The sequence below is a fragment of the Rhinatrema bivittatum genome, chromosome 6 (assembly GCF_901001135.1).
Source record: "Rhinatrema bivittatum chromosome 6, aRhiBiv1.1, whole genome shotgun sequence".
NCBI classification, from domain to species: domain Eukaryota; kingdom Metazoa; phylum Chordata; class Amphibia; order Gymnophiona; family Rhinatrematidae; genus Rhinatrema; species Rhinatrema bivittatum.
The window spans coordinates 255154113-255176829 of record NC_042620.1 but is presented as its reverse complement, the minus strand read 5'-3'; the positions used below and the strand labels follow the sequence as shown (position 1 = coordinate 255176829).

General features: G+C 44.8%; 1 protein-coding gene across 1 annotated transcript in view; it reads right to left on the bottom strand.

Annotated features, from left to right (window-relative positions):
• The window catches only part of LOC115094689 (transmembrane protease serine 9-like), a 77478-nt gene that overhangs the window by 32206 nt on the left and 22555 nt on the right, over nucleotides 1-22717 (bottom strand). The window contains exons 4-6 of the mRNA XM_029607940.1: nucleotides 19240-19517; nucleotides 18080-18249; nucleotides 9856-10200 (exon numbers count right to left, since the gene is read on the bottom strand). Of these exons, the coding sequence (XP_029463800.1) occupies nucleotides 9856-10200; nucleotides 18080-18249; nucleotides 19240-19517 (793 nt within the window). The remainder of the gene's footprint in view (nucleotides 1-9855; nucleotides 10201-18079; nucleotides 18250-19239; nucleotides 19518-22717) is intronic.

Here is a 22717-nt window from a genome sequence, read left to right as displayed (position 1 = left end):
GGCAAGCATTTTTAATGCTGGAAATTTAACTCCTGGTCTGAGGTGGAGTAACATCAGCTAACATTTCTGCAGCCAATGTTAGTCTAAGGTGCCGTGCCTGTGTGGTCCAGACTCTCAGACCTGAAGTTCTTGGGTGCGGGGAACCAGGATTTAGATCTCCAGAGTCCATGATGCACTACTGCACCAGATCTGTTATCACACTGGCATAATACTAAAAAAGTGTTTTCCTACAATAAACAGCATTCTCTGTAGACAGCAAAATGAATTAGCCATGACGCATGGGTGACGTCATCCAACCCCTCCAAACGGACCCATCTTTCTAGCTCAGTAAAGTTTGCATGTATGAGAGTTCTTGAACATTTGCTGCCTCATTAACCCCTCTGTCCATTGTAGAGCTTAGCTTTAGCTCGATAGTGAACTCTCCAGGAAGCATGGCTAATTCATCCTGCTGCCTACTGAGAACCCTGTTTCTGCTAAGCAAATTTGCTTCTCCATTAACAAGCACGATTAAATTAGCCAGGACATGTGGGGAATCCCAAGCTGAAGGTTGCTATGCAGAGCACCTAAAGGTGAATTTTAAAAGAGATGCACATGCACAAAGTAGCAGATGCGCGCGCAAACAGCGCATATTCACACTAGTGCTTTTTTTTAAAAAACCTTGCACATACACATGCATGTACTGGTGCACAAATAAATTTGTGACATAAAAAAGGGGCAGTTTAGGGGTGAGTATGGGGTGTTCCAGGGCGGGGCCAACATTATGCATATAAGTTACAATTTTATAACCTGTGCATGCGGAGCATGTACGGCTGTTATCTGCGCATATTTACTTCTACTATTTATCAGGTTTAAGTCAGAATAGAATTCTTTATAGCCAAATACTGACTGGGTAAAGGGTCAGGGTAAACTGGGGGGAGTGCAGGCTGAATAACCAGCGGGAGTCTAGATGATCTAGAGCTAGACTGGGCAAACTGATGGACTAATTGGTAAAACTGGTAATTTCCTTCTCACTCTCATGTTACAAAATGTGCTGACTTGCATGTTTAAAATCCAACAAATGATAAGGAAAATACGCAAATAACATTTTCTCATGTAAATGCTTAAAATCAGGAGCACATATATGCGAATAGGCGTATAGGGGCAGATTTAAAAAAAATATGCGAGCACGTATCTTTTAAAATCCGGGGTCGGCGTGCGCAAAGGGGTGAACATTTGTGCACCTTGCGCGCATCAAGCCCTGCGCACGCTGCCCGTTCCCTCCGCCTCCCCCACCTTCCCCTACCTAACCCACCCCCCAGCCCTATCTAAACCTCCCCTACCTTTATTATAAAAGTTACGCCTGCCAAAGGCAGGTGTAACTTGCGCGCGCCAGCCAGCCACCGGTGACAATTTCACGGCCCGGGAGCAGTTTCGGAGGCCTCAGCCATGCCCCGGAAACGCCCCCAGGCCGGAACCACGCTCGCGGCCCCGCCCCCGGATGACAAGCTACCGTGACACGCCCCCAACAAAGCCCCGGGACTTACGCACGTCCCAAGGCTTGCGTGTGCCGCCGAGCCTATTCAACATAGGCTCGGCGCACACAGGGGAAGCTTGGGGCAGGTTTTCAGGGGGTATGCGTATCTTACGCACATACCACTTTGAAAATCTGCCCCATATTGTGCAGGCGATATAAAATTTATGCACATATGTGCTCTCACACATAGGTGTGTGTATATGGGTGCACGCACACTTGTTTTAAAGTTATTCTCTATATATCGAATAAGCAACCCAGATCCCTCATACAGAATGGGCTACTGATTGAATAGGCTGTGCAGAACTGTTTACCCAAAGCTGCTGTCACTTCTTGATAGATTGTCCAGACAGTAGTGGGATGTGAAGGTGTTAACTGACAACTAAACTGTAGCTTTGCAGATGTCTTCAATACAGATGGCTCTTTGGTGAGCAACTGATGTAGCCATGGCTCTTACTTGATAAGCCTTAACCAAATTTGTGATCAGAAGGCCATCCAACACATAACATTGTGCTATAAGGTCCGCTAGCCAGTTGGACACGGTACATTTGGCAACAGCCAGACCCAGTCTGTTAGAATTGTAGTATACAAACAGTTGAGAAGCCCACTTATAGTCCACCAAATGGAGAGCATTCCCTCGTTTGTATGCATGTGGTCTAGGAAAGAATGTGGGTAAACAATAGCTTAAATCATGTGAAATGCAGAAACCACTTTAGGTAGAAACTTAGGATGGATGCAGTGCACCATCATATTGTGAAAAAATTGCAGGTACGGAGAGTAAGAAACTAAAGTACGTAGTTTACTAACTCTTCTAACCAAAGTGATAGCAACTAAGAACACCACTTTCCACGTAACAAACTTGCAGAATGCTGACTCCAGCAACTCGTATGGAGGTTTCATTAGTTGTACTAAGACAATATTGAGATCCCATGGCATAGGTGGTTTTGCAACTGGAAGCTCTGTATGTCATAAGCCCTTCATAAATTTTGATATTAGTTGAAGGGATATCAGCTTTCTATCTGTTTGAGCATGGTAAATAGTGATGTCAGTAAGATGTACTTTCACTGATGATGTACTAAGACCCATTCAGGACATAGAGAACAAGTACTGAAGCAGATCCTTGGAATTACAAGTGAACAGGTCCACAGAGCTCATCTGACACCAAGGAAGATGAGAAATGTTTCCATTTAAGGGCTTTTTCCCTTCAGGTGGAGTTACACTGGCTATCCATTGAACAAAGAATTCAGTACAAAACACTATGCACCATACATAAATTAATACATAATGAAAAAGCAGATTGGCTGAACACAGCCCTTCGTGTACACGTCCTAAATAGAAACCTGAGATCAGCCAACAAAGCACGTCTTACTATTCCATCAATCAAAACAGCAAGACTAACACAAGTAAGAAAAAGAGCACTATCCTTGGCAGGACCCATACTATGGAACAGCATGCCCTTGGAGCTAAGACTACAAAGTAACAACAAAACCTTTAGAAAAAATTTAAAAACCTGGCTCTTTAAACAAGCGTATCAAAAAGAGAAAGGAGAATAGTACCCAGGGGAAAGCAGGTACAAACAAACAATTGAACAACAAACATAACCAAAATCAATGGGGCGGATTTTAAGAGCCCTGCTCGCCGGTGCGCCTATGTTCAATAGGCCTACCGGCGCGCGCAGAGCCCCGGGACTCGCGTAAGTCCCGGGGTTTTCCGAGGGGGGCGGGTCGGGGGCGGGGCCGAGCGGCGCGCCGTTTTCGGGGCGGGACACGGCGTTTCGGGGGCGGGCCCGGGGGCCTGGCCGCGCCCTCCGGAACCACCCCTGGGTCACGTCTAGGCGCGCCAGTGGCCCGCTGGCGCGCGGGGATTTACTTTTCCCTCTGGGAGGCGTAAATCCCCCAACAAAGGTAGGGGGGGGGGTTTAGACAGGGCCGGGGGGGTGGGTTAGGTAGAGGAAGGGAGGGGAAGGTGAGGGGAGGGCATTAGCGAATTCCCTCCGAGGCCACTCCGATTTCGGAGCGGCCTCGGAGGGAACGGAGGTAGGCTGCGCGGCTCGGCGCGCACCGGCTACACGGAATCGGTAGCCTTGCGCGCGCCGATCCAGGATTTTAGCGGCTACGCGCGTATCTACTAAAATCCCGCGTACTTTTGTTTGCACCTGGAGCACCAACAAAAGTACGCCAACGCGCCGTTTTTGAAAATCTACCCCAATATGTGTATAATTTTATTTATTTAGCTTAAGTTTCCTTTGTAAGTTCATCAATAAAGGATAAAAGTACAATGATAAAGCTAATCTGATACAATGAGAAATGGACATGATTCATTAAACTTACCAATTAATATTGTTTAAAAACTATGTTACCGATTCTTAATGGCACCTGTGTAACTTAATATTCTTTAGCATCATTTTTATGTGCCTTAATGTAAACCGTTATGACGGTCCCCACTGAACGACGGTATAGAAAAATGTTTAAATAAATAAATAAATAAATAAAATCACTATGTTCTCAACCTCCTTGGATAGTGACAACAAGGATACTACTGAGTGCTCAATATCCATGCCATCAAGCTGAAGGAGGAGAGGCTCTGGTAACATAGACAACCCTCCTCCTGCGTAAGTAGGGCTGGGTTGGTTCCCAGAGAGATTGGAGGGTGGACTGACAACTTGATGAAGTAGAAGAACCACAACTGTTTGGGCTATGCTGGGGCAATGAGGATGAGTGAAAGTGGTGGAAATGCATACAGCAGATCTGCATCTCACATCAGCAGAAAAGCATCTGGAATGAAACTGATTTTGCTTCGAAGAATGCAGCAAACTTTGTTGACCTTCCTGTTGCTTTCTGATGAGAACAAGTCAATTAATGGGCAACCCCAAAGGTCAAATAACCAGCTTGGTGTGTGAAGGTGGCAGACCTCACGCGTCACCTAGATAGGATTTTAGACATTGCTGGGGAGGAGCTGGCTGTCGTGGTATATGTGGGCACCAACGACATAGGAAAATGTGGGAGGGAGGTTCTGGAAGCCAAATTTAGGCTCTTAGGTAGAAAGATTAAATCCAGAACCTCCAGGGTAGCATTCTCTGAAATGTTCCCTGTTCCACGTGCAGGTCCCCAGAGACAGGCAGAGCTCCAGAATCTCAATGCATGGATGAGACGATGGTGCAAGGAAGAGAGATTCAGTTTTGTAAGGAACTGGGGAACATTTTAGGGAAGGGGAGTCTTTTCCGAAGGGATGGGCTCCACCTTAATCAGGGTGGAACCAAGCTGCTCACACTAATCTTTAAAAAGGAGATAGAGCAGTTTTATACAGAATAAAGGGGAAAGTCAACAGTCGCTTAGCAGTACATGGTTCACTTTTTTTAAAGATAAACATGTAGATATAGGTGAACCATTGGATGCAGTGTATTTGGATTTTCAAAAGGCATTTGACAAAGTTCCTCATGAGAGGCTTCTAAGAAAAGTAAAAAGTAATGGGATAGGTTGCGATGTCCTTTCATGGATTACAAACTGGTTAAAAGACAGGAAACAGAGAGTAGGATTAAATGGTCAATTTTCTCAGTAGAAAAGGGTATACAGTGGAGTGCCTCAGGGATCTGTACTAGGACCCGTGCTTTTCAATTTCAATATGGGGTAGATTTTAAAAGCCCTGCGTGCAAATCCTCCCGGATTTACGCGCACAGGGCTGGGTGGGTTAGATAGGGGAAGGTAGGAGGATGCGGAAGGAAAGTTCCCTCCAAGGCCGTTCCGATTTCGGAGTGGCCTTGGAGGGAACGGAGGCAGGCTGCGTGGCTCGGCGCGCACAGGCTGCCGATTTTGCACAGCCTTGCGCACGCCGACCCTGGATTTTATAAGATACGCGCGGCGTACTTTTGTTTGCGCTGGTTGTGCGAACAAAAGTGTGCGTACTTTTTTAAGATTTACCTCTATATTTATAAATGCTCTGGAAAGGAATATGACAAGTGAGGTAATCAGATTTGCAGATGATACAAAATTATTCAGAGTAGTTAAATCACAAGCTGATTGTGATAAATTGCAGGAGGACCTTGTGAGACTGGAAAATTAGGCATCCAAATGGCAGATGAAATTTAATCGGGCGGATTTTAAAAGCCCTGCTCGCGTAAATCTGCCCGGATTTATGAGAGCAGGGCCTTGCGCGCCGGCATGCCTATTTTGCATAGGCCGCCGGCGCGCGCAGAGCCCCGGGATGTGCGTAGGTCCCGGGGTTTTTTCGAAGGGGGCGTGTCAGGGGCGGGACCGGATGACGCGGTGTTTCGGGGGCGGGACGCGGCGTTTCGGGGGCGGGACCGGGGGTGTGGCACCGGCCCGGGGGTGTGGTCCAAGCCTCCGGACCAACCCCCAGGTCGGAAGACGGCGCGCCAGCAGTCCGCTGGCGTGCGTAGATTTACATCTGCTTCTCGCAGGTGTAAATCTAGGGACAAAGGTAAGGGGGGGGGGGTTTAGATAGGGCCGGGGGGGTGGGTTAGGTAGGGGAAGGGAGGGGAAGGTGAGGGGAGGGAACGGAGGCAGGCTGCGGGGCTCGGCGCGCGCAGGCTGCCCAAAATCGGCAGCCTTGCGCGCGCTGATCCAAGATTTTAGAGGATACGCGCGGCTATGCGCGTATCTTATAAAATCCAGCGTACTTTTGTTTGCGCCTGCTGCGCAAACAAAAGTACGCGATCGCGCTTTTTTAAAAAATCTACCCCAATGTGAATAAGTGCAAGGTGATGTATATAGGGAAATATAACACATGCTGTAGTTACACAATGTTAGGTTCCATATTAGGAACTCCTGCCCAGGGTTCCTTATGGTTGCAAATCTGAGAGAATGTCCTCTTCCTCACCAAGAGAGCCACCCCCACCATTATCGGTATCATCATGATCCATCTGCATTCGAGCTCTGTCAGACCGCACTGCACCATGGCGCTTGACCATGGAGATAGGTGGAAGAGTACTTGGAACGCACAGAACTACCTTAGTAAGTGTTGCCGATTCAGAAAACCAGCCTGTAGAAATGTCTGCAATCCCTGGAAGAATTCTACCGAGGAAAAGGAGGACAGCTCCATTCCAGGCCCCATATGACCGAAACTGACGTCCTGAGAGCCAGTGTCCCCTGAAGACTCGATCCATGGATCAATCAAGGGAAGGGACACCCCTATCATGTCTCCCTCAGTCCCACTCCCCTCAGATCGAGGAGCTGGACCATTGCTGGCAAAATCAAAAGGAGGTAAATCTCCCTGAGCATCCAGGCAGTGCTGACACAGGCTTAAAGAAAGCTCCAACTGAATGGCCCGGATGTGCCATGCAGCACAAATAGATAGGCGCTTAGGTTTATTCACCCAAACTGGACATCCAGTACCGATGCCTAAGCTGGACGCACAAGATGTGCATCCAGAAGGAAGAATGCCCAAACTGGATGCACAGACGAGAATGGAAGCGCACATGGTCACTCAAGTGCGCCGATGGCCCGCAGCAAAAAATGCATGAAAGTACCCCCTCAGCCTACCACGTGCCAAAATTGGAGAAGCCTGGGAGCGTGGCCTAGCCAAACGGCTGCTCAACCTGCCATGTCTGCACTATCTTCTTACCTCACAGAACACCTCAAAGACGTGAATAGGACAGCCGAACGCCAAGGAAACAGACCTTCTCCTGCTTTCTTACTTTCCGCTGTTTGTTTGTTTTTTTAAGTAAAAAACTTACCTGAGTTTAGCCCTCCCTAGCTGAGAACAGGAACGTGTCCCAGCTGCAGGGGCCCGGGGGGGGGAGGACTAAAGCCTTCACCACCGAGCCTCTCTCAGCCTGCAACCGCTAATTCCAATTTAGGTCCAAGCCGGTAAGGCTACCGGACTGAAGGCACTCTACTGAGGGAAGGACCACACGGTATCACCTCAGGAGGCAAGTGATGCTACATAAACATCTCGTCTTTCCGATATCTCCTTTCCAAATTCTTTCTTCTTTTCTTCGTTTTTTGTTTTTTACTCACAGGGAATCCCCTGAAGGAAAATGCATGTCCACCGTCTGCTGAAGACAGAGAATATTGGCAGGCTGATGTCAGGCCAGGACTATATAGCCATGGCATCAGCTTTTGCTCCATCTCTATGTGCTGGCAGAGGTGCATAACCCACTTTTTGCGATTGACCTGCCAAGTTTTCCTAATGGCAAAAGATAAATAATGAAAGGCCCCACGGACCTGCACTGAGACCTGTGTGGTTTAACATATTCATAAATGATCTGGAAAAGAGAGCAACAAGTAAGATGATACCACATTATTTAAATTTGTTAAAACATGAGCAAACTGTTAGCAACTGCAGAAAACCCGTGTGAGACTGGAGGGCTGTGCATCTAAATGGCAGATGCAATTTAACATAGGGATGTGAATCGGGCTTCGGACGATATTTTCAAATCGTCAGAGATCGGGGGCTCCCCCAAAATGATAGGAAAACCCCACGATATTGTTTGTGGGGGTTCTCTTATCGTTTTGGGGGAGGGCGGGAAAAAAGGCACACAAAAATAACCCCTAAACCCACCCTGACCCTTTAAAACTAATCCCTTAGCTTCCCCCACCCTCCCAACCCCCCCAAAAACATTTGGGGGGGTTGGGAGGGTGCCGTCGGCTGCCACTAATCAAAATGGTGCCGATGGCCCTTTGCCCTTACCATGTGACAGGGTATCCGTGCCATTGGCCGGCCCCTGTCACATGGTAGGAGCACTGGATGTCAGGCGCCATCTTTAAAAATGGTGCGGGCCATCCAGTGCTCCTACCATGTGACAGGGGCTGGCCAATGGCACGGATACCCTGTCACATGGTAAGGGCAAATGCCATCAGCGCCATTTTTATTAGTGGCAGCCGATGGCCCGAGAGCGGGAGATCGCTCCCGGGACCCCCACTGGACCACCAGGTACCTGTAAAATGTTTTTGGGGGGGTCTGGAGGGTGGGGAAGCAAAGGGATTAGTTTTAAAGGGTCGGGGTGGGTTTTTTGTTTATCGGCTCGGGCGCAGCCGATAAACAAAACCGCGGTCGGGCCCGATGGAAAAAAACCCACATGTGAATCGGAACCGGAATCCAAACCGATTCCGGTTCCGATTCACATCTCTAATTTAACATGAATGACTACAAAGTGATGCATCTAGGGGAAAAAAAAGGTACACAATGTTGGGTTCATTGTTAGTGAATTCCTCAGCTCAGTGTGTGCGGGGGTCAAAAGAACAAATCAAAAGTTAGGAATGATTCAGAAGGGAATGGAAAGTAAAATGGAGAATATCATAATGCCTCTGTATCAATCCAGGAGTACCATATACCGTTCTAGTTGCCCGTTTGCAAAAAAAGATAAAAAGGAACTAGGAAAGCTACAGAGAAAAGCAACAAAAATGATAAAGGAGGCGGAATGGCTCCCCTACAAAAAGAAGTTAAACAGGTTAGGGCTCCTCAGCTTGAGGAAGAGGCGACTGAGAAAGGACTATGATAGTCTATAAAATCATAAGCGTGGGTGCAAAAGGTAAATAGGGAACAATTATTTATCCTTTTAGATTATAGTAAGTCTAGGGGATACTCCACGATACTAATAGGAAGCAGATGTAAAATAAACCAGAGAAAAATGTTTTTGCTCAAAGCATAATAATCAGGCTGTGGAATTTGTTACCTGAAGGATGTGGTCAAGGCATCTAGCATAGTTAAGTTTAAATGGGATTCAGACAAGTTCTTGGAGGAAAAGTCCATAAACCATTATTAGTTAAGTACATTTTAGAAAGCCATTGCTTATCCCTAGGTGTCAGTAACAAGGAACGGATCTATTCTTTAGGTTGCACCAAATACTTTTGACCAGATTGACTATTGTTGGAGACAGGATGCTAGGCTCAATGTACCTTTGCTCTGACTCAGCATGGCATAGCTTATGTTCAGAAAATGTCTGCTAAATTCAGTGCCTATTTTATTATATTATCCTAAGGCAACCAGAGATTAAGTGACTTTCTTAAGGTCACAAGTGTCAGTTGGGTACACAGGATTTGAACCTTAGTTTTTTTGTTCGCAGCCCATTGCTCTAACCAGTATGCCACTTGTTCTCTATGGAAGAAGCTACTAGCTGGTAGCTAGTTCTGACAATGAAAGGGAAGCAACATAGCCAGAGCAATAATCACCAGATGTATAGTTTCAATAGCAAAGGAAGCAGATGATAGACCAGAATTTTTGAATTTCTGAACTGTGATCTTTGAGTTATTTGCAACAGTAGTGGTTGATCTGGTGGTGGAAATGATAGTTGACTTGTAGTTGGTGGTATTGACTGAATTGGGTACGATTACATTGGTGGTGGTAGTAATGGCTGTGACTTTATTGGATAAACTGAGTGAGCTTACAGTGGTGGTAGCAGTGTTGATAAAGTTAATTATACTGACTGAGCTGGGTGTAGTTACAGCAGTGGTGATTGAATTGGTAGTAACAATGGTGGCTGAGATATTGGTAGCTTTGGTATTGGGTAGCTTGGGTGAAGTCACATTCACTATACTGAATGTATTGGCAGTTGTAGCTACCTCACTGAACTCCAGTCCTGGCACATGCTTCTTTATCCAGTCTTGGTAGATAGTAACCCGAGTATAGACTCCAGGCCGGTTGCGCACGGCACAGCCATATCCCCAGCTCACTACTCCAGCCAGCAACCAGATGTCCTTTGTCTTGCATACCAAAGGTCCTCCAGAGTCACCCTGAAAAAAAAATGAGACATGACCTCCCTTGATTTCCTTTTGGCAAAATAGATTAGAGGATGTTGATAAAGTGCACTGTAGCCAGTTTTGGAACCTCTACTTTGAGAAGCAAATGAAATTTAGAAGTGTCCTGAGAAAAGCCACAGAAATTAAGAGGTCTAGTTAATGTGACTGTAATAGATAGACAAGGAGACAACCTAATGTCTGAACTGTCCTGCTCCAAGCTGGCTAAGGTTAGAGTAGGAATGCAGCCATCACATTTTGACTGGCTATCTCCATGTGAAAAACCTAATCAATATCAAAAGATACACCTATGCCGCGAACTGCTGTACTGAACAAAAACAATCAAGAGCTTAAGCTCTGTCGCTGAGCAATTGAATAAACTTTTGAATGGATAATGTGTGTTCTGAAATTATTTTAAATAAAGTAAATACCTACACTACCAATGGTGAAAAATTTTTAATAGTGTGTATAAATTTAAAAATATTAAGTGGAGTCAGAGAAAGGTTTCATACATGGTGTAGGTGCCCCGCACCTCCATAAGGTGAACTTATAATCATCAACCTTCCTCCTCCTCCTCAATAACTTTTAACGATTATTTTTTGAAAATTTTCTATGTGAACTTGTGTTGTCCCTAACAACACCTAAAGGACTCTTCCGTGGCAATATAATTTTTAAATGCGTGACCGCAAAAGTTTACTCCATAATACTCAATGAGAATGTCAATAAAGGGTATAAAAACAGACTTCCCCGATTTTGGTTGGTATGTCCATCTTCTTATAGGTTATCCCAACATGTTTCAGACAAGAATGCCTTTCCTCAGGGGGTTCGATGTTTACCAGGACCAACTTCACGGAGTCTGCAGCCCTCTCCTCGACGGTTTCTCCTGAGCTCAAGATGTTGTGCCACAGGGCGATCTTCCTCTGTCGATCGCCAGGAAGAATAACCTATCAGGTGAGCTGGCTCCTTATATATATTACTGCTGGAGCTGAAAGCAACCAATGAGAAGCTTCAACATTGCAACAAGGTTAATGACGTCACAATCGGACCTGCAAGAGAACTCGCTCTAAGTGCTGGTAATGCGATGCACGGACCTGAAAGAAGCACTCTGAGCTGTCAAAATTGTAAACAGCGGAAGCCCGCCTCCAAATTTTAAAGGTGCAAACAATTTTAATCGTTGGAGCGAAAAGAGAGCGGGATGGCTGGCGTGATCGCTGTACTCTACTAATCATTTACAGAAGAGTATTGAAACTGAGCTCATCGTTCATGCCTCGGGGTACGGAAGTTTTCAATGTAAATATCCAGAAGGCTTCTCGTGTGTTGAGTAACGATCGTATGTCCCCACCGCGTGGTGAGGGATTTATTCGCTCAATAATCGTCCATTTTAAATCTGAAATTTTGTGACCAGAATCCACTAGATGTTGAACCATAGGTGCAGTGAGTTTCAATGTGGTAAACCGTGATTTATGTTCCCCGAGTCTTACTCGAATAGGTCTAGTTGTACGTCCGATGTATAACTTGGGACATGTGCAGATGATCGCGTACACAACATTATGGGACTGGCAATCGGTGTTGCTCTTTCTCCAAATCTTATATCCTAAGAGTGGAACTTCCCATAGAACACCTGTGATGGTCTGTGTACACCAAGAACAATGGCCACACATCGGGCCAACCAAAATCGGGGAAGTCTGTTTTTATACCCTTTATTGACATTCTCATTGAGTATTATGGAGTAAACTTTTGCGGTCACGCATTTAAAAATTATATTGCCACGGAAGAGTCCTTTAGGTGTTGTTAGGGACAACACAAGTTCACATAGAAAATTTTCAAAAAATAATCGTTAAAAGTTATTGAGGAGGAGGAGGAAGGTTGATGATTATAAGTTCACCTTACGGAGGTGCAGGGCACCTACACCATGTATGAAACCTTTCTCTGACTCCACTTAATATTTTTAAATTTATACACACTTAAAAATTTTTCACCATTGGTAGTGTAGGTATTTACTTTATTTAAAATAATTTCAGAACACACATTATCCATTCAAAAGTTTATTCAATTGCTCAGCGACAGAGCTTAAGCTCTTGATTGTTTTTATCTCCATGTGAAGGCATTCCCCTAATCAGACAGCTTAAGAAACTTGGCCTGTTGCTTAAGACTCAGAATAGATGTAGAGCTCCAAACCTGTGCTAGATGTTCTGCCTATGGAATGAAAGATCTACATAGTACTGATAATTGTTCCTTACTATTTACTTTGAAGCTGAAAAGATGTGATTTTTCATTCCTGTTGTACTCCTGTGACAAAACATTTTCTTTTGTAGTTTAAAACTTGCCAAATAAACCTGTTCACTGATCTGGCCTGTTTTCATCAATCCCAACTCCCATAATGATCTATGAGGAAAGTCTGATGGAGCTGGATTTAGCCTAGAGAAGAGAAGACTGAAGGGTGACTTGATAGACAACTTCAAATACATTAAGAGGGGTTTAAAATGAGGATTGTGATCAGATGTTCTCCATTTCCACTGAGAAGAGGATAAGATAATGGGCTAAATTGCAGCTGGGAGATGTAAGTTAGACATTAGGTAGAACTTTGGAACTGTGAGAGTACTCAGGCACTAGAATGAATTATCGAGGTATAACAAGGCACGTACCTGCAAGCAATACCTCCACTGTGAGGATCTGAGGAGTTCAAGCTTAGGCCAGCAAACTGATTACCTAGACTGAGGACATTTTCATGAACTCATGACTCATAACTAAAGAATAAGAGAGAACGTATTTTACAGGACTAAAGAAATGCCAGGGTTAGTTCCAGGGCAGTGCAGCATTCACAGCTCCCAGGGGGAGGAAAACCTTAGACTGTGCTCAACAGCATCACCTATTGGCCAGACTCAGGCTCTGTAAGACTGCACGCCACAGCGAGCTTCAGTTCTGTGGCCCCTGGATAAGAACCATGACTGAAAAGCCAGGGCTAGATAAGGTGAGAGGAAACATAAAATTGGGACAAGAAAAATATATTCCAGCTGCAAAAAATCTAGGGGTAGGGCCTTTTCTGGAATGGCTTCTGTATGTTAGAATAGCCTCCCACATGAAGCGAGACTGCAAAGAAATGATCTTAGATATAGGAAGGCAATGAAAGCATGTTTTTTTGGCCAAGAATTTTCAGGGCTTGAGGAAGTAAAATAGGGGATTAAGGGGTTTAGGAGATGCAGATTTCATAAAAGTAGGTTTTTAGTGTTGTACACTGTGTTTTAAATTAATATCTTATGTTATTTTATTGTTCTGTGTAAATATTATAGTCGATCATAAGAGCCAAATTTTCAGAATGATCGGGGATTCAAAACTCAACACAAATTACCCCTCTCTGGACACAATGGAGTTCACTCAATATTGGGGATCTCAAGTACCCTCTGCATCCACAGAGCTGACACCTATGTGGTGGATTGCTGTGTAGTTAGCAAATTTTAATGTGTACAACTGTTTGATATAAGCCACTTTTAGCATTTATAGTAGTGGTTGATAAATGGAAGTAAATACAGTATTTTCAGGTGTATAAGTCACACCAGTCTTTTAATCACACCCCTCCATAAACATCAATTTTGCAGAAAAAGTTAGTAGAGAGGTCGCACCGGTAGATAAGACACACCTGTTTGTCCTCCATCGGGTTCGCGGATTTGGCGTAGTCGGGAAGTGAGTAGGCTGAGTATAGTGTGAGCACCGCATGCGAGTCTGCTGGGTGTCGTGAGAGTACCGTACATGAGTGCACTGAGTCTTGTCTTCGGTTGGCAGGGCACAGACGCACCACTGGGAGAGAGACACCTTGGTCAACAGAGTATGGACAAGCTATATGTATGTAAGCCATATCAGTCAGTGGGGCATGGATGCACCGGTGAGAAAGAAAGAGAACAAAAGCTGCTATAAGTCACACCGGTGTGTAAGTCACACCGATTACATTTTTTTAAAAAAGCCGCAACATATACACCGGAAAATATGGTAAATAAAAAATCCCTGGGTAGTTGCAAACAAAGGCTCATAACACTGCCCCAAGAAAACTGAATTTCTTTAATCTTGTAAAACAAGTCTCTCTTAATCTTTAGTTATGAAAAGAGCCCCTAGATTACTGTGGCAAGGCAGAAACTTCTCTAGCAATATTTCTGAAATTTTGATCTGCATAAGGCTGTTAGAGGCACCGGTCACGGAGGCCCACAGCCGACCCCCTCCACGCCGGCATTCCCCTTGCTTCCGGGATCCTGGTCACGGCGGGGAGTCGCAGCAGATGCGCTGCCTCCTATGCCGTCCATCCTCCGCCGACGCGGCATGCGCGCCTCCTCCCTCTATTTAAAGGGACAGCGGCAGGCGCTGTCCCTACTCCTCACTTCTGGCCCTGGCCTATATCTAGGCAAGGCCTGCCCCCAGACCTTGCCTTGGCTTCCTCTGGGGATCCAGCGGTGGTCCAGAATGGCGGCGGTCCGGAACGGCCCCCTCAATTGAATCCTTTTGTCTTCAGCCGGCGCCATTTTGCAAAATGGCCGCCGCAAAATGGCGGCGGCCATAGACAAAAACGATTCGACGCAGGTCGTTCCAGACCCCCGCTGGACTTTTGGCAAGTCTTGTGGGGGTCAGGAGGCCCCCCCAAGCTGGCCAAAAGTTTCTGGGAGTCCAGCAGGGTTCAGGAAGCGATTTCTTGCCGCGAATTGTTTTCCGTACGGAAAATGGCGCCGGCAGGAGATCGACTGCAGGAGGTCGTTCAGCGGGGGTTCCGGACCGCCGCTGAACGACCTCCTGCAGTCGATCTCCTGCCGGCGCCATTTTCCGTACGGAAAACGATTCGCGGCAAGAAATCGCTTCCTGAACCCCGCTGGACTCCCAGAAACTTTTGGCCAGCTTGGGGGGGCCTCCTGACCCCCACAAGACTTGCCAAAAGTCCAGCGGGGGTCCGGAACGACCTCCTGCGTCGAATCATTTTTGTCTATGGCCGCCGCCATTTTGCGGCGGCCAATTTGCAAAATGGCACCGGCTGAAGACAAAAGGATTCAATTGAGGGGGCCGTTCCGGACCGCCGCCGTTCTGGACCACCGCTGGATCCCCAGGTAATTTAAAGCATTTGGGGGGGGGGGTTCGGGAGGGTGGGGGATTTAATTTAAAGGGTCGGGGTGGGTTTTAGGGGGTTTTAGTGTGCCGGTTTTCCTGCCCTCCCCCTTCCCCCGATTTACGATTTTTTAACGATAAATCGGGGGACTTGGTATTGTATCGTGGCCCTAACGATTTTTGACGATTTAAAATATATCGGACGATATTTTAAATCGTCAAAAAACGATTCACATCCCTAGTGGGGGGTGCTGGAGGCTGGACCTCTCACCGGGGGAGGGGGATTGTGTCTCACTTGTGGGGCATTGTGGAAGGTGAGAGAGTTTTTGGCAGTGGATGGGGGAATGATTGGGAGTGGTCCTTTGTTAAAGCTTTGCTAGAAGCTATCTTGTTGCCTCTCGGGCTGGCAGTAGTTAAATGTGCAGAGCATAGCAAGGAAACAACTGGCAAGATAAGACAGCTAAGCAAGTAGCCCTGACTAAACAATACTGTGGGAATTGCAGGATGCCATTTGCAAAAACACATAGAGAAAAACAAAGGCTTTAATATTAAAAATTTGATACAGTGGCAGGCACAGGATAAGGATTACTGGAAGTTGTGGGCAAAAGGAGGGGCCACTATCCAAAAATCAGGAACAAGATCAAATATGATTTGGCCCAAAATGACGAAGTAGTGGCCCTGCAGCTCCTACAGCATTAGTAATCATGTTTTTTCATCACTGGTGGGGGCTACTACCATTAGCAACGGTATCATGGAATGGACTTAGTTTTTGGGTGTTTGCCAGGTTCTTGTGGCCTGGATTGGCCACTGTTGGAAACAGGATGCTGGGCTTGATGGACCCTTGGTCTGACCCAATATGACATGTTCTTATGTTCAGTAGCAGTCTCCTCTTCAGTCCCCGCTGCCAACGAAAGGAGTATTTTCTTCAGACTACGGAGGCCAACCCTGCTCCTTCCAGCAGTTCACAACACGTTGCTCCTCCTCCAGTCCCCCAGCCATGTTGCCACTTCTGGCGGGACTGCACTGCTCTTCTTTCTTAGGCCCCACCAGCCATGTTGCTGCTTCCAGTGGGGCTACGCTTTTTCTCCACAACGCTCGACAGCATGCAGCTGGCCAATGGTACTCTGGCATCCTTTGGGTCATGGCACCAAAGGCCAAAGCCATATTGGTCATAGGCATGCTACGGCTCTGGTGCCTGTCCTTGGTTCATCATATTCTAGTGAAAAAGACAGCCATGCAGGAGACGGAGGATGATTTTTGAGACCCGGAATTGGGTCTCTAAATGTGGAGTCTCCAGGTCAAATCCAAAGAGTTCTTAGGCATGGAAGTGATCCATAATGCTGGTTCTGTTCCGCTTCCTCTGAGGCTTAAAAAAAAATAAAGCCCTGGCTGAGATTACAGGCATTCCTACCATTGCATTGCAGCTGAAACTGGGGAGAGCCAGAGCAGCACAGCTCCACATGGAATCTGGTTTTCTTATGTGGAGCTAATGCAGCCACATGATTGACTTATCTGGGCCACCGGGGCATGCTTGAAAGCCTAACAAGCTAATCCACCCCAAGTGTCTGAAGACTGGCGTCTATGAGAGTTGGTGATTTACAATACACTCACACATTCCCCATCCCTCTTTCACATATCCTTTTATGCAACCCTGACTTCCCCCAGCCCCTTCCACACAGGTTGGGCTGGCAGTAGAAATAAGTATGGTTCTGCCTAGTAATGAGTCAATCAGCATGTGTTTGCATGTTAATCACCTCATTACTCATGATGCCAGTGGGAAAAAACGTGCGGTAGTTATTGCTGTGTTAAGGCATTTACTGTGCATTAAATGCTTAATACAACTTTGCAAATTACCTCTTAAATTTTAAGCCCTCTAGGAACAGAGAACAACCTACGATACCTGAATGTAATCCACTTTGAAGTGGCTGTCCAGTCACGAAAGTCAGAATATAAATACATTTAAACAAAAGACTATAATGGCTAAAAGGTGCAGTACCTAGGCAGGCAGATGTTCAATATAAAAGCCTCCCTAGATTTGGTAGTTTAATAATTGTAACACTTGGTGGTAAGATAAGGAGGAAGAAGAGGGGGGCTGTTTGATATTGACTTAAGTATGGAAATCCACATCAACTCAGGATAGTAGAGAACTAAAGAGGAAGACAAAAAAGGCTTGGATAAGAAGTGATATTGTTCAAGTGATCTAGTTTCTACTACTGGCAGTTGGGGTATATCTTTAGCAGTGTAGACCAGCATAACTGGGGCAGACTGAGTGGGCCAGTTGGTTTTTAACTGTCATCATTGCTATGTGATTATTTTTAAGTAGTGATTTTTGTTTAGTTTATTTACATGTTAGACCACCTTTAAAGAGGTTTACAATAAAACCTAGTTTTTACATTAGTTATAAATACATAAAATGCAAACTAAAATATAACAATACATTCAACTTGGTAACAAATGAATGATCTACTTTGCTAAATGACTATGTCTAATGATATATTGTAACCGAACCTTTAATGGCACCTGTTAGAATGTACTATAGTACACTTTTATCGACATTAAATATGTGCCTACATGTAAACCGTTGCGATGGTATTTAACCTAGCAACGGTATAGAAATGTTTTTAAATAAAATAAAATAAATAAGATGACTTCTCAAGTTTCTTTCCACTCCTGTCTTTCAGTGTTTCTTAATGATCTTTTGAGGTCTCTTTCAACCCTGTCTTTCTATAATTCTAAACGACCTCTTGAGGTCCATTCAGTTCCAGTTTTCTAAGGTTCTGTGATTCCTTCTTCTCACCTGACAAGAATCCCTCTGTCCTTCCTGGTACCCAGCACATATCATGTCATCCTGGATGAATCTGTATTCCATTTTGATCCCCGATTCCAGGTGGTACATAAAATCACACATTTTACCATCAATCAAATGCACCGGAACCTTCTGAAGAGTCTGTGGTGGTGGGAGGGGCACTAGAACAAAACAAATCACAAACCAGGATGCATCATAAGGTAAGGCTGAGGGGTGGAGGCTTGCTTTAGTTTCTGTTCATCTCCTGGACATCTCTTAGGATATTGTGTAAAGCTGACATCATCATTACTTGAAATGAGCAAACACTAGAGTAGAAACACAAGCTACAATGTTATCAGTCTATGATATCTTATCCTTTTGTTGGCTTGGGAAAATTAAGCCTTAAAGAAAAGGGGCTGTATTTGTACTTATCACTACTTTTTCCTTTTTCATCCCAAGGCTGCCTCCTCTATCATTCCTTAGAATTAGGGAGGTCAATAACCAGCGATTAGCCACATAAGTCACTTATACAGCTAAAATGTTAGCCACATAACTTGTGGGCATGTAGTGGGTGGATAGGGGCGGAGCAAATTAGCCATACAAGTTATCCGGCTAACTACTGATATTTGGTCATAGCTGCATAAGGTTAGACGAGCTATAGAGCAGGTCCACTGTGGTCCCTCCAGTAAGAGAAATTGTGGTGGATTCTGCACTGCAGGCCAGAAAAGGGAGTATAGTGTTGATAAGTGCCTAGAAGGCCATTGACATTTGTGTTATGTGTTTAAGCAGTTGAAGAGAGTCAACTATTTGAAAGATGGAAAATAATGCATGCTATTTTCCTATAGCTTCTTAAAACAAATACTGTAGTGTGAAAATAAAGTTAACAGTTTTGGAACTTCATCTGAGTGAAGTCTGGTGTTATTTATGTTACTACATGAATACACAAGCCATGGGAAGATTGCCCTGCACAGAGAACTAAGCACCTAAAGTTTACTTCTCCAGTTGTAAGACCTCAAGAACTCAGAGCTGTGTTAGGAGCTGACCCCAAGCAGCTGCATCAGAGAGATATGACGACTAAAAAACTCCCTTTTAATTCCAAGAGGAAGCCCCAAATCAGTAAATAATTACCCCATTTGCCATCTGAGAAAACCCACCCTCCTAAAACATCATACCTCCATCCTGGATGTTCCCCCAGCCAGTGACCCAGCACTTCATCCCTGGTAAGAAGGGAACAGGTGAGGCAGACAGGCAGACGGGGAGAATATAGCTGGTAAACATCACAGGGTTCTCCAGCTCCACAAGGGCTATGTCTCCACTGGACCCTTCATTTTTGTAGCTGGGATTGATTATCACCTGCCGTAGGGTGGAACAGACCACATGGGGATTGGCAGCATTGTTTAACAGCTGGTAAGCTCCCAGGCACACGTGGAGGGCAGAGGCATAGATGGGACTGGAAAAACAGAGACACAGGAAGAAAAAAGGTGATGGAATAATGGAGTGACAACCTGGAGAGCCTTCAATTGGATTCTCATTATTTACCTTTCACTGTGTGACCTTGATCAGGTGGCTTGTTCTCAAATTTCGATTGTAATCTCTGTGTAAAAGAACATTGTCATAGGGAACTTATCACAGTGCTCTATACACTGTTGGCACTATGGGGCCAATTTTCAAAGGGTTTAGGCTCCTAACATTTGGAGTATAGATCCTAAATTAGCCCTTTTGAAAATGCACTAGGGCTGAGTGCATAAATTTAGGCCCCTAATAAAATTAGGAGTCTAAATTTAGATGCCTAAAAATTGGGTGGCTACAGGAGTGGAGTTAGGGTGCGGGAAACAATGTTAAGAGCTTAGCATTGATTTTCAGAACTAGACACCTAACTTAGGGGGCCTAAATATATTCTTATATTAGTTGGCATATTTTTACATACTAATTTTTGGATTTAGGGTTGGGGTTAGGACAAATCATGAGCAAATAGTTTTCTATACTCTTAAAATAAAACAATGTAGGAATACCCTTCATTATAACTCCTGTGGACTTTTTCAAAGCACCCCATTGTCACTTTGGGCAAGTCGTTTCACCCTCCATTGTCTCAGGTACAAGTTAGATTGTAAGTCCTTTTGGGCAGGGAAATAACCACAGACCTAAACTGCAACTTCCCTTATGCTTGGATTTGGAAAAAGTGAGTAATTAAATCTAAAATCCAAATAACCAGTGGCAAAAAAGATGATAATCTTTCTGTACGGCCATTGGTGAGGCCTCACCTAGAGCACTGTGTTAATTTCTGAAGATCAATAGACTAGAGGCAGTCCAGAGAAAAGCAACCAAAAGCAAAGCCGAATGAGATGAGACGGAAGGGCCTACATATGTATACCCTAGAGGAGAGATGATACAGACATTTAATTACATTCAAGGTATTAATTATGCACCAGAATTAATTCTATTTCAAAGGAAAGAAACCTATAAAATTAGGAGTCATGATATCAAGCTCCAAGTGTGTAGGCACAGGAATACCATCACTGTCCTAAATGCCTGGAATGCCATCCTAGAGGACGTGGTGGAGATAAAAATGCTAATGTATTTTGAAAAGGCATGGTATAAATACAAAAAGGTCTATAATAAGTTATTGAGTTGTTCTCCTAGTTAGCTAGTTATCTGGCTAACTAGTGCTGTATATTCAGCAGCGCAGCCACGGTGCTAAATATACCTAGCTGTCTTAAAATTAGCTGGATACGTTTATCCAGTTAATTTTAGGACAGGTCTATGGGATGACCAGAGTAATTTATCTGGCCAACTCTGAATATTGGAGTTAGCCAGATAACTTATTTGGCTAATTCAGCTCCTCCCAGGAATACCTCTAGACCACTCCTGGAATGCCTCTCACAAACAGTTATCCAGCTAGAATTTAGCTGAATAAATGGCCAAATTTTCATTTAGTTATCTGCTAAATGCATTTGAATATGGACCTCAATGGATCCTTACAGACAAGAAAATGTCAACATAGTACTAGGGTAACCTGCATAGAGCAGCAGTTCAGCCCAAAATAGCAGTGAAAGGACTGCACGGGGCTTCCAAAAAGTGGAAGGAATAAGCTGCATGGAGCATTAATTATTATTCTAAACAGAAGGTGGGGGAGTGCAGCCTGCATTGAGCGGTAGTTAGTTACAACCCTAAATACCTTGCCTCAGGGGCAGCAGAAAGCATTTTTTGATTGGGGAGGGGAGAACCAAGCCAACCAAACTCCTCCCCATTTCTCTCCTCCCTCTCTCTCCCCCACCCCCTTTCTTTCTGCCCAACCCCTCCCTCTCCCCATATTCTCTCTTTTCCCCTGTCTCCACTCTCTTCCTCTCCCCCAGCCCCTCCCCCTCTCTCTTCCCCAACCTACCCTGCTCTCTGTCATCTCTCCCTGTGATTTCCTTTCCCCCTCCCACACCGATCAATGAGGAGGGGGGAAAGGAGGAGGAGAGTAGTTGTGCCTTGGGTCACATCATTGCCCTCTTCTTCTGCTCTTTGAACCTTACATATGTACAGTGTACCTTGTGGTTCAAAGCAGTAGTCAAGCGCAGAGCAGCAGAGGAAGAGGCCAGGTCTGATGCAACGCTGCTCTCTTCTTTTTCCTCTACCACCAAACAACTGCTGCCAGACTGACCCAGCCCTGGACCTCCCATACAATTCTGTGGAAAGGGCCAGATTTTGGTTGGGCAATGGCCCCTGTGGCCCATCCCATTCTGATGCCTATGCCTTGCTTGGAAAACTGGAAGCCATTTTGTTCTTTATCTGCCATCATTTATAGGAAGGATAACTTCCAAACAACTGTGCATGGCGGCATATGTTCACTTATACGGCTGTGCACAGATTTATGATAGCATTTTATAATCCATGCGTATCAGATAAGAGAGTTTTATAAAATATGTAATATCTTTACCCTGCAACATATGTGTGTGTGTATGTTTACGGGTGAATACATTCAATGCATTGAAAAGGAGTCATTGCATTGAATGCATGTACTTTTCCTACCTATTTTAAGAATGCACGCACATATATTTTATGCTCGAAAGTTGGTGTATTTTAAAACGTGCACAGAATCGAAATTATCAGTTTTACCAATTACTCCACCTAGTTCTTCTCTTGGTCATCGAGACCTTATTGGCTCTTCAGCCTGAACTCCCCACAGCTTACTAGGACCTCCCACCCTGCCAAAAGAACACAATAAATGTGTTTATTATCACTTATGCAAGATAATTCGCAGGTATAGAATTACACGAGTGCGTTTGCAAATTTACATGAGTAAATGTCTTTTAAAATAGCAACTTACGTGTACAAATATTGGCCCTGTCCCAGAACACCCCTAGACCACCCCTTTTTACGTGTGTGTATGTTAATGCGAAAGAAAAATATGCGCTTATGTTTGATGCTTGTAAAATAGCACGTGCATAATTTAATTTTTACATGCATAGCTCTTTGAAAATATACTCCTTAGTTTCAGTAGTATGTTACTTCAAGAAGATAGTGTCTAAGGTTTCAAGGATTCAGATCCCTATCCAAGCACTGACTTGAGGAATTGCATTCCCACTTGGGACTAGAACTTACTCATCTTTCCAAACCCATGCTCAAGGCAAGTTACAATTCAGGTACTTCATTCTACCCCAGAGA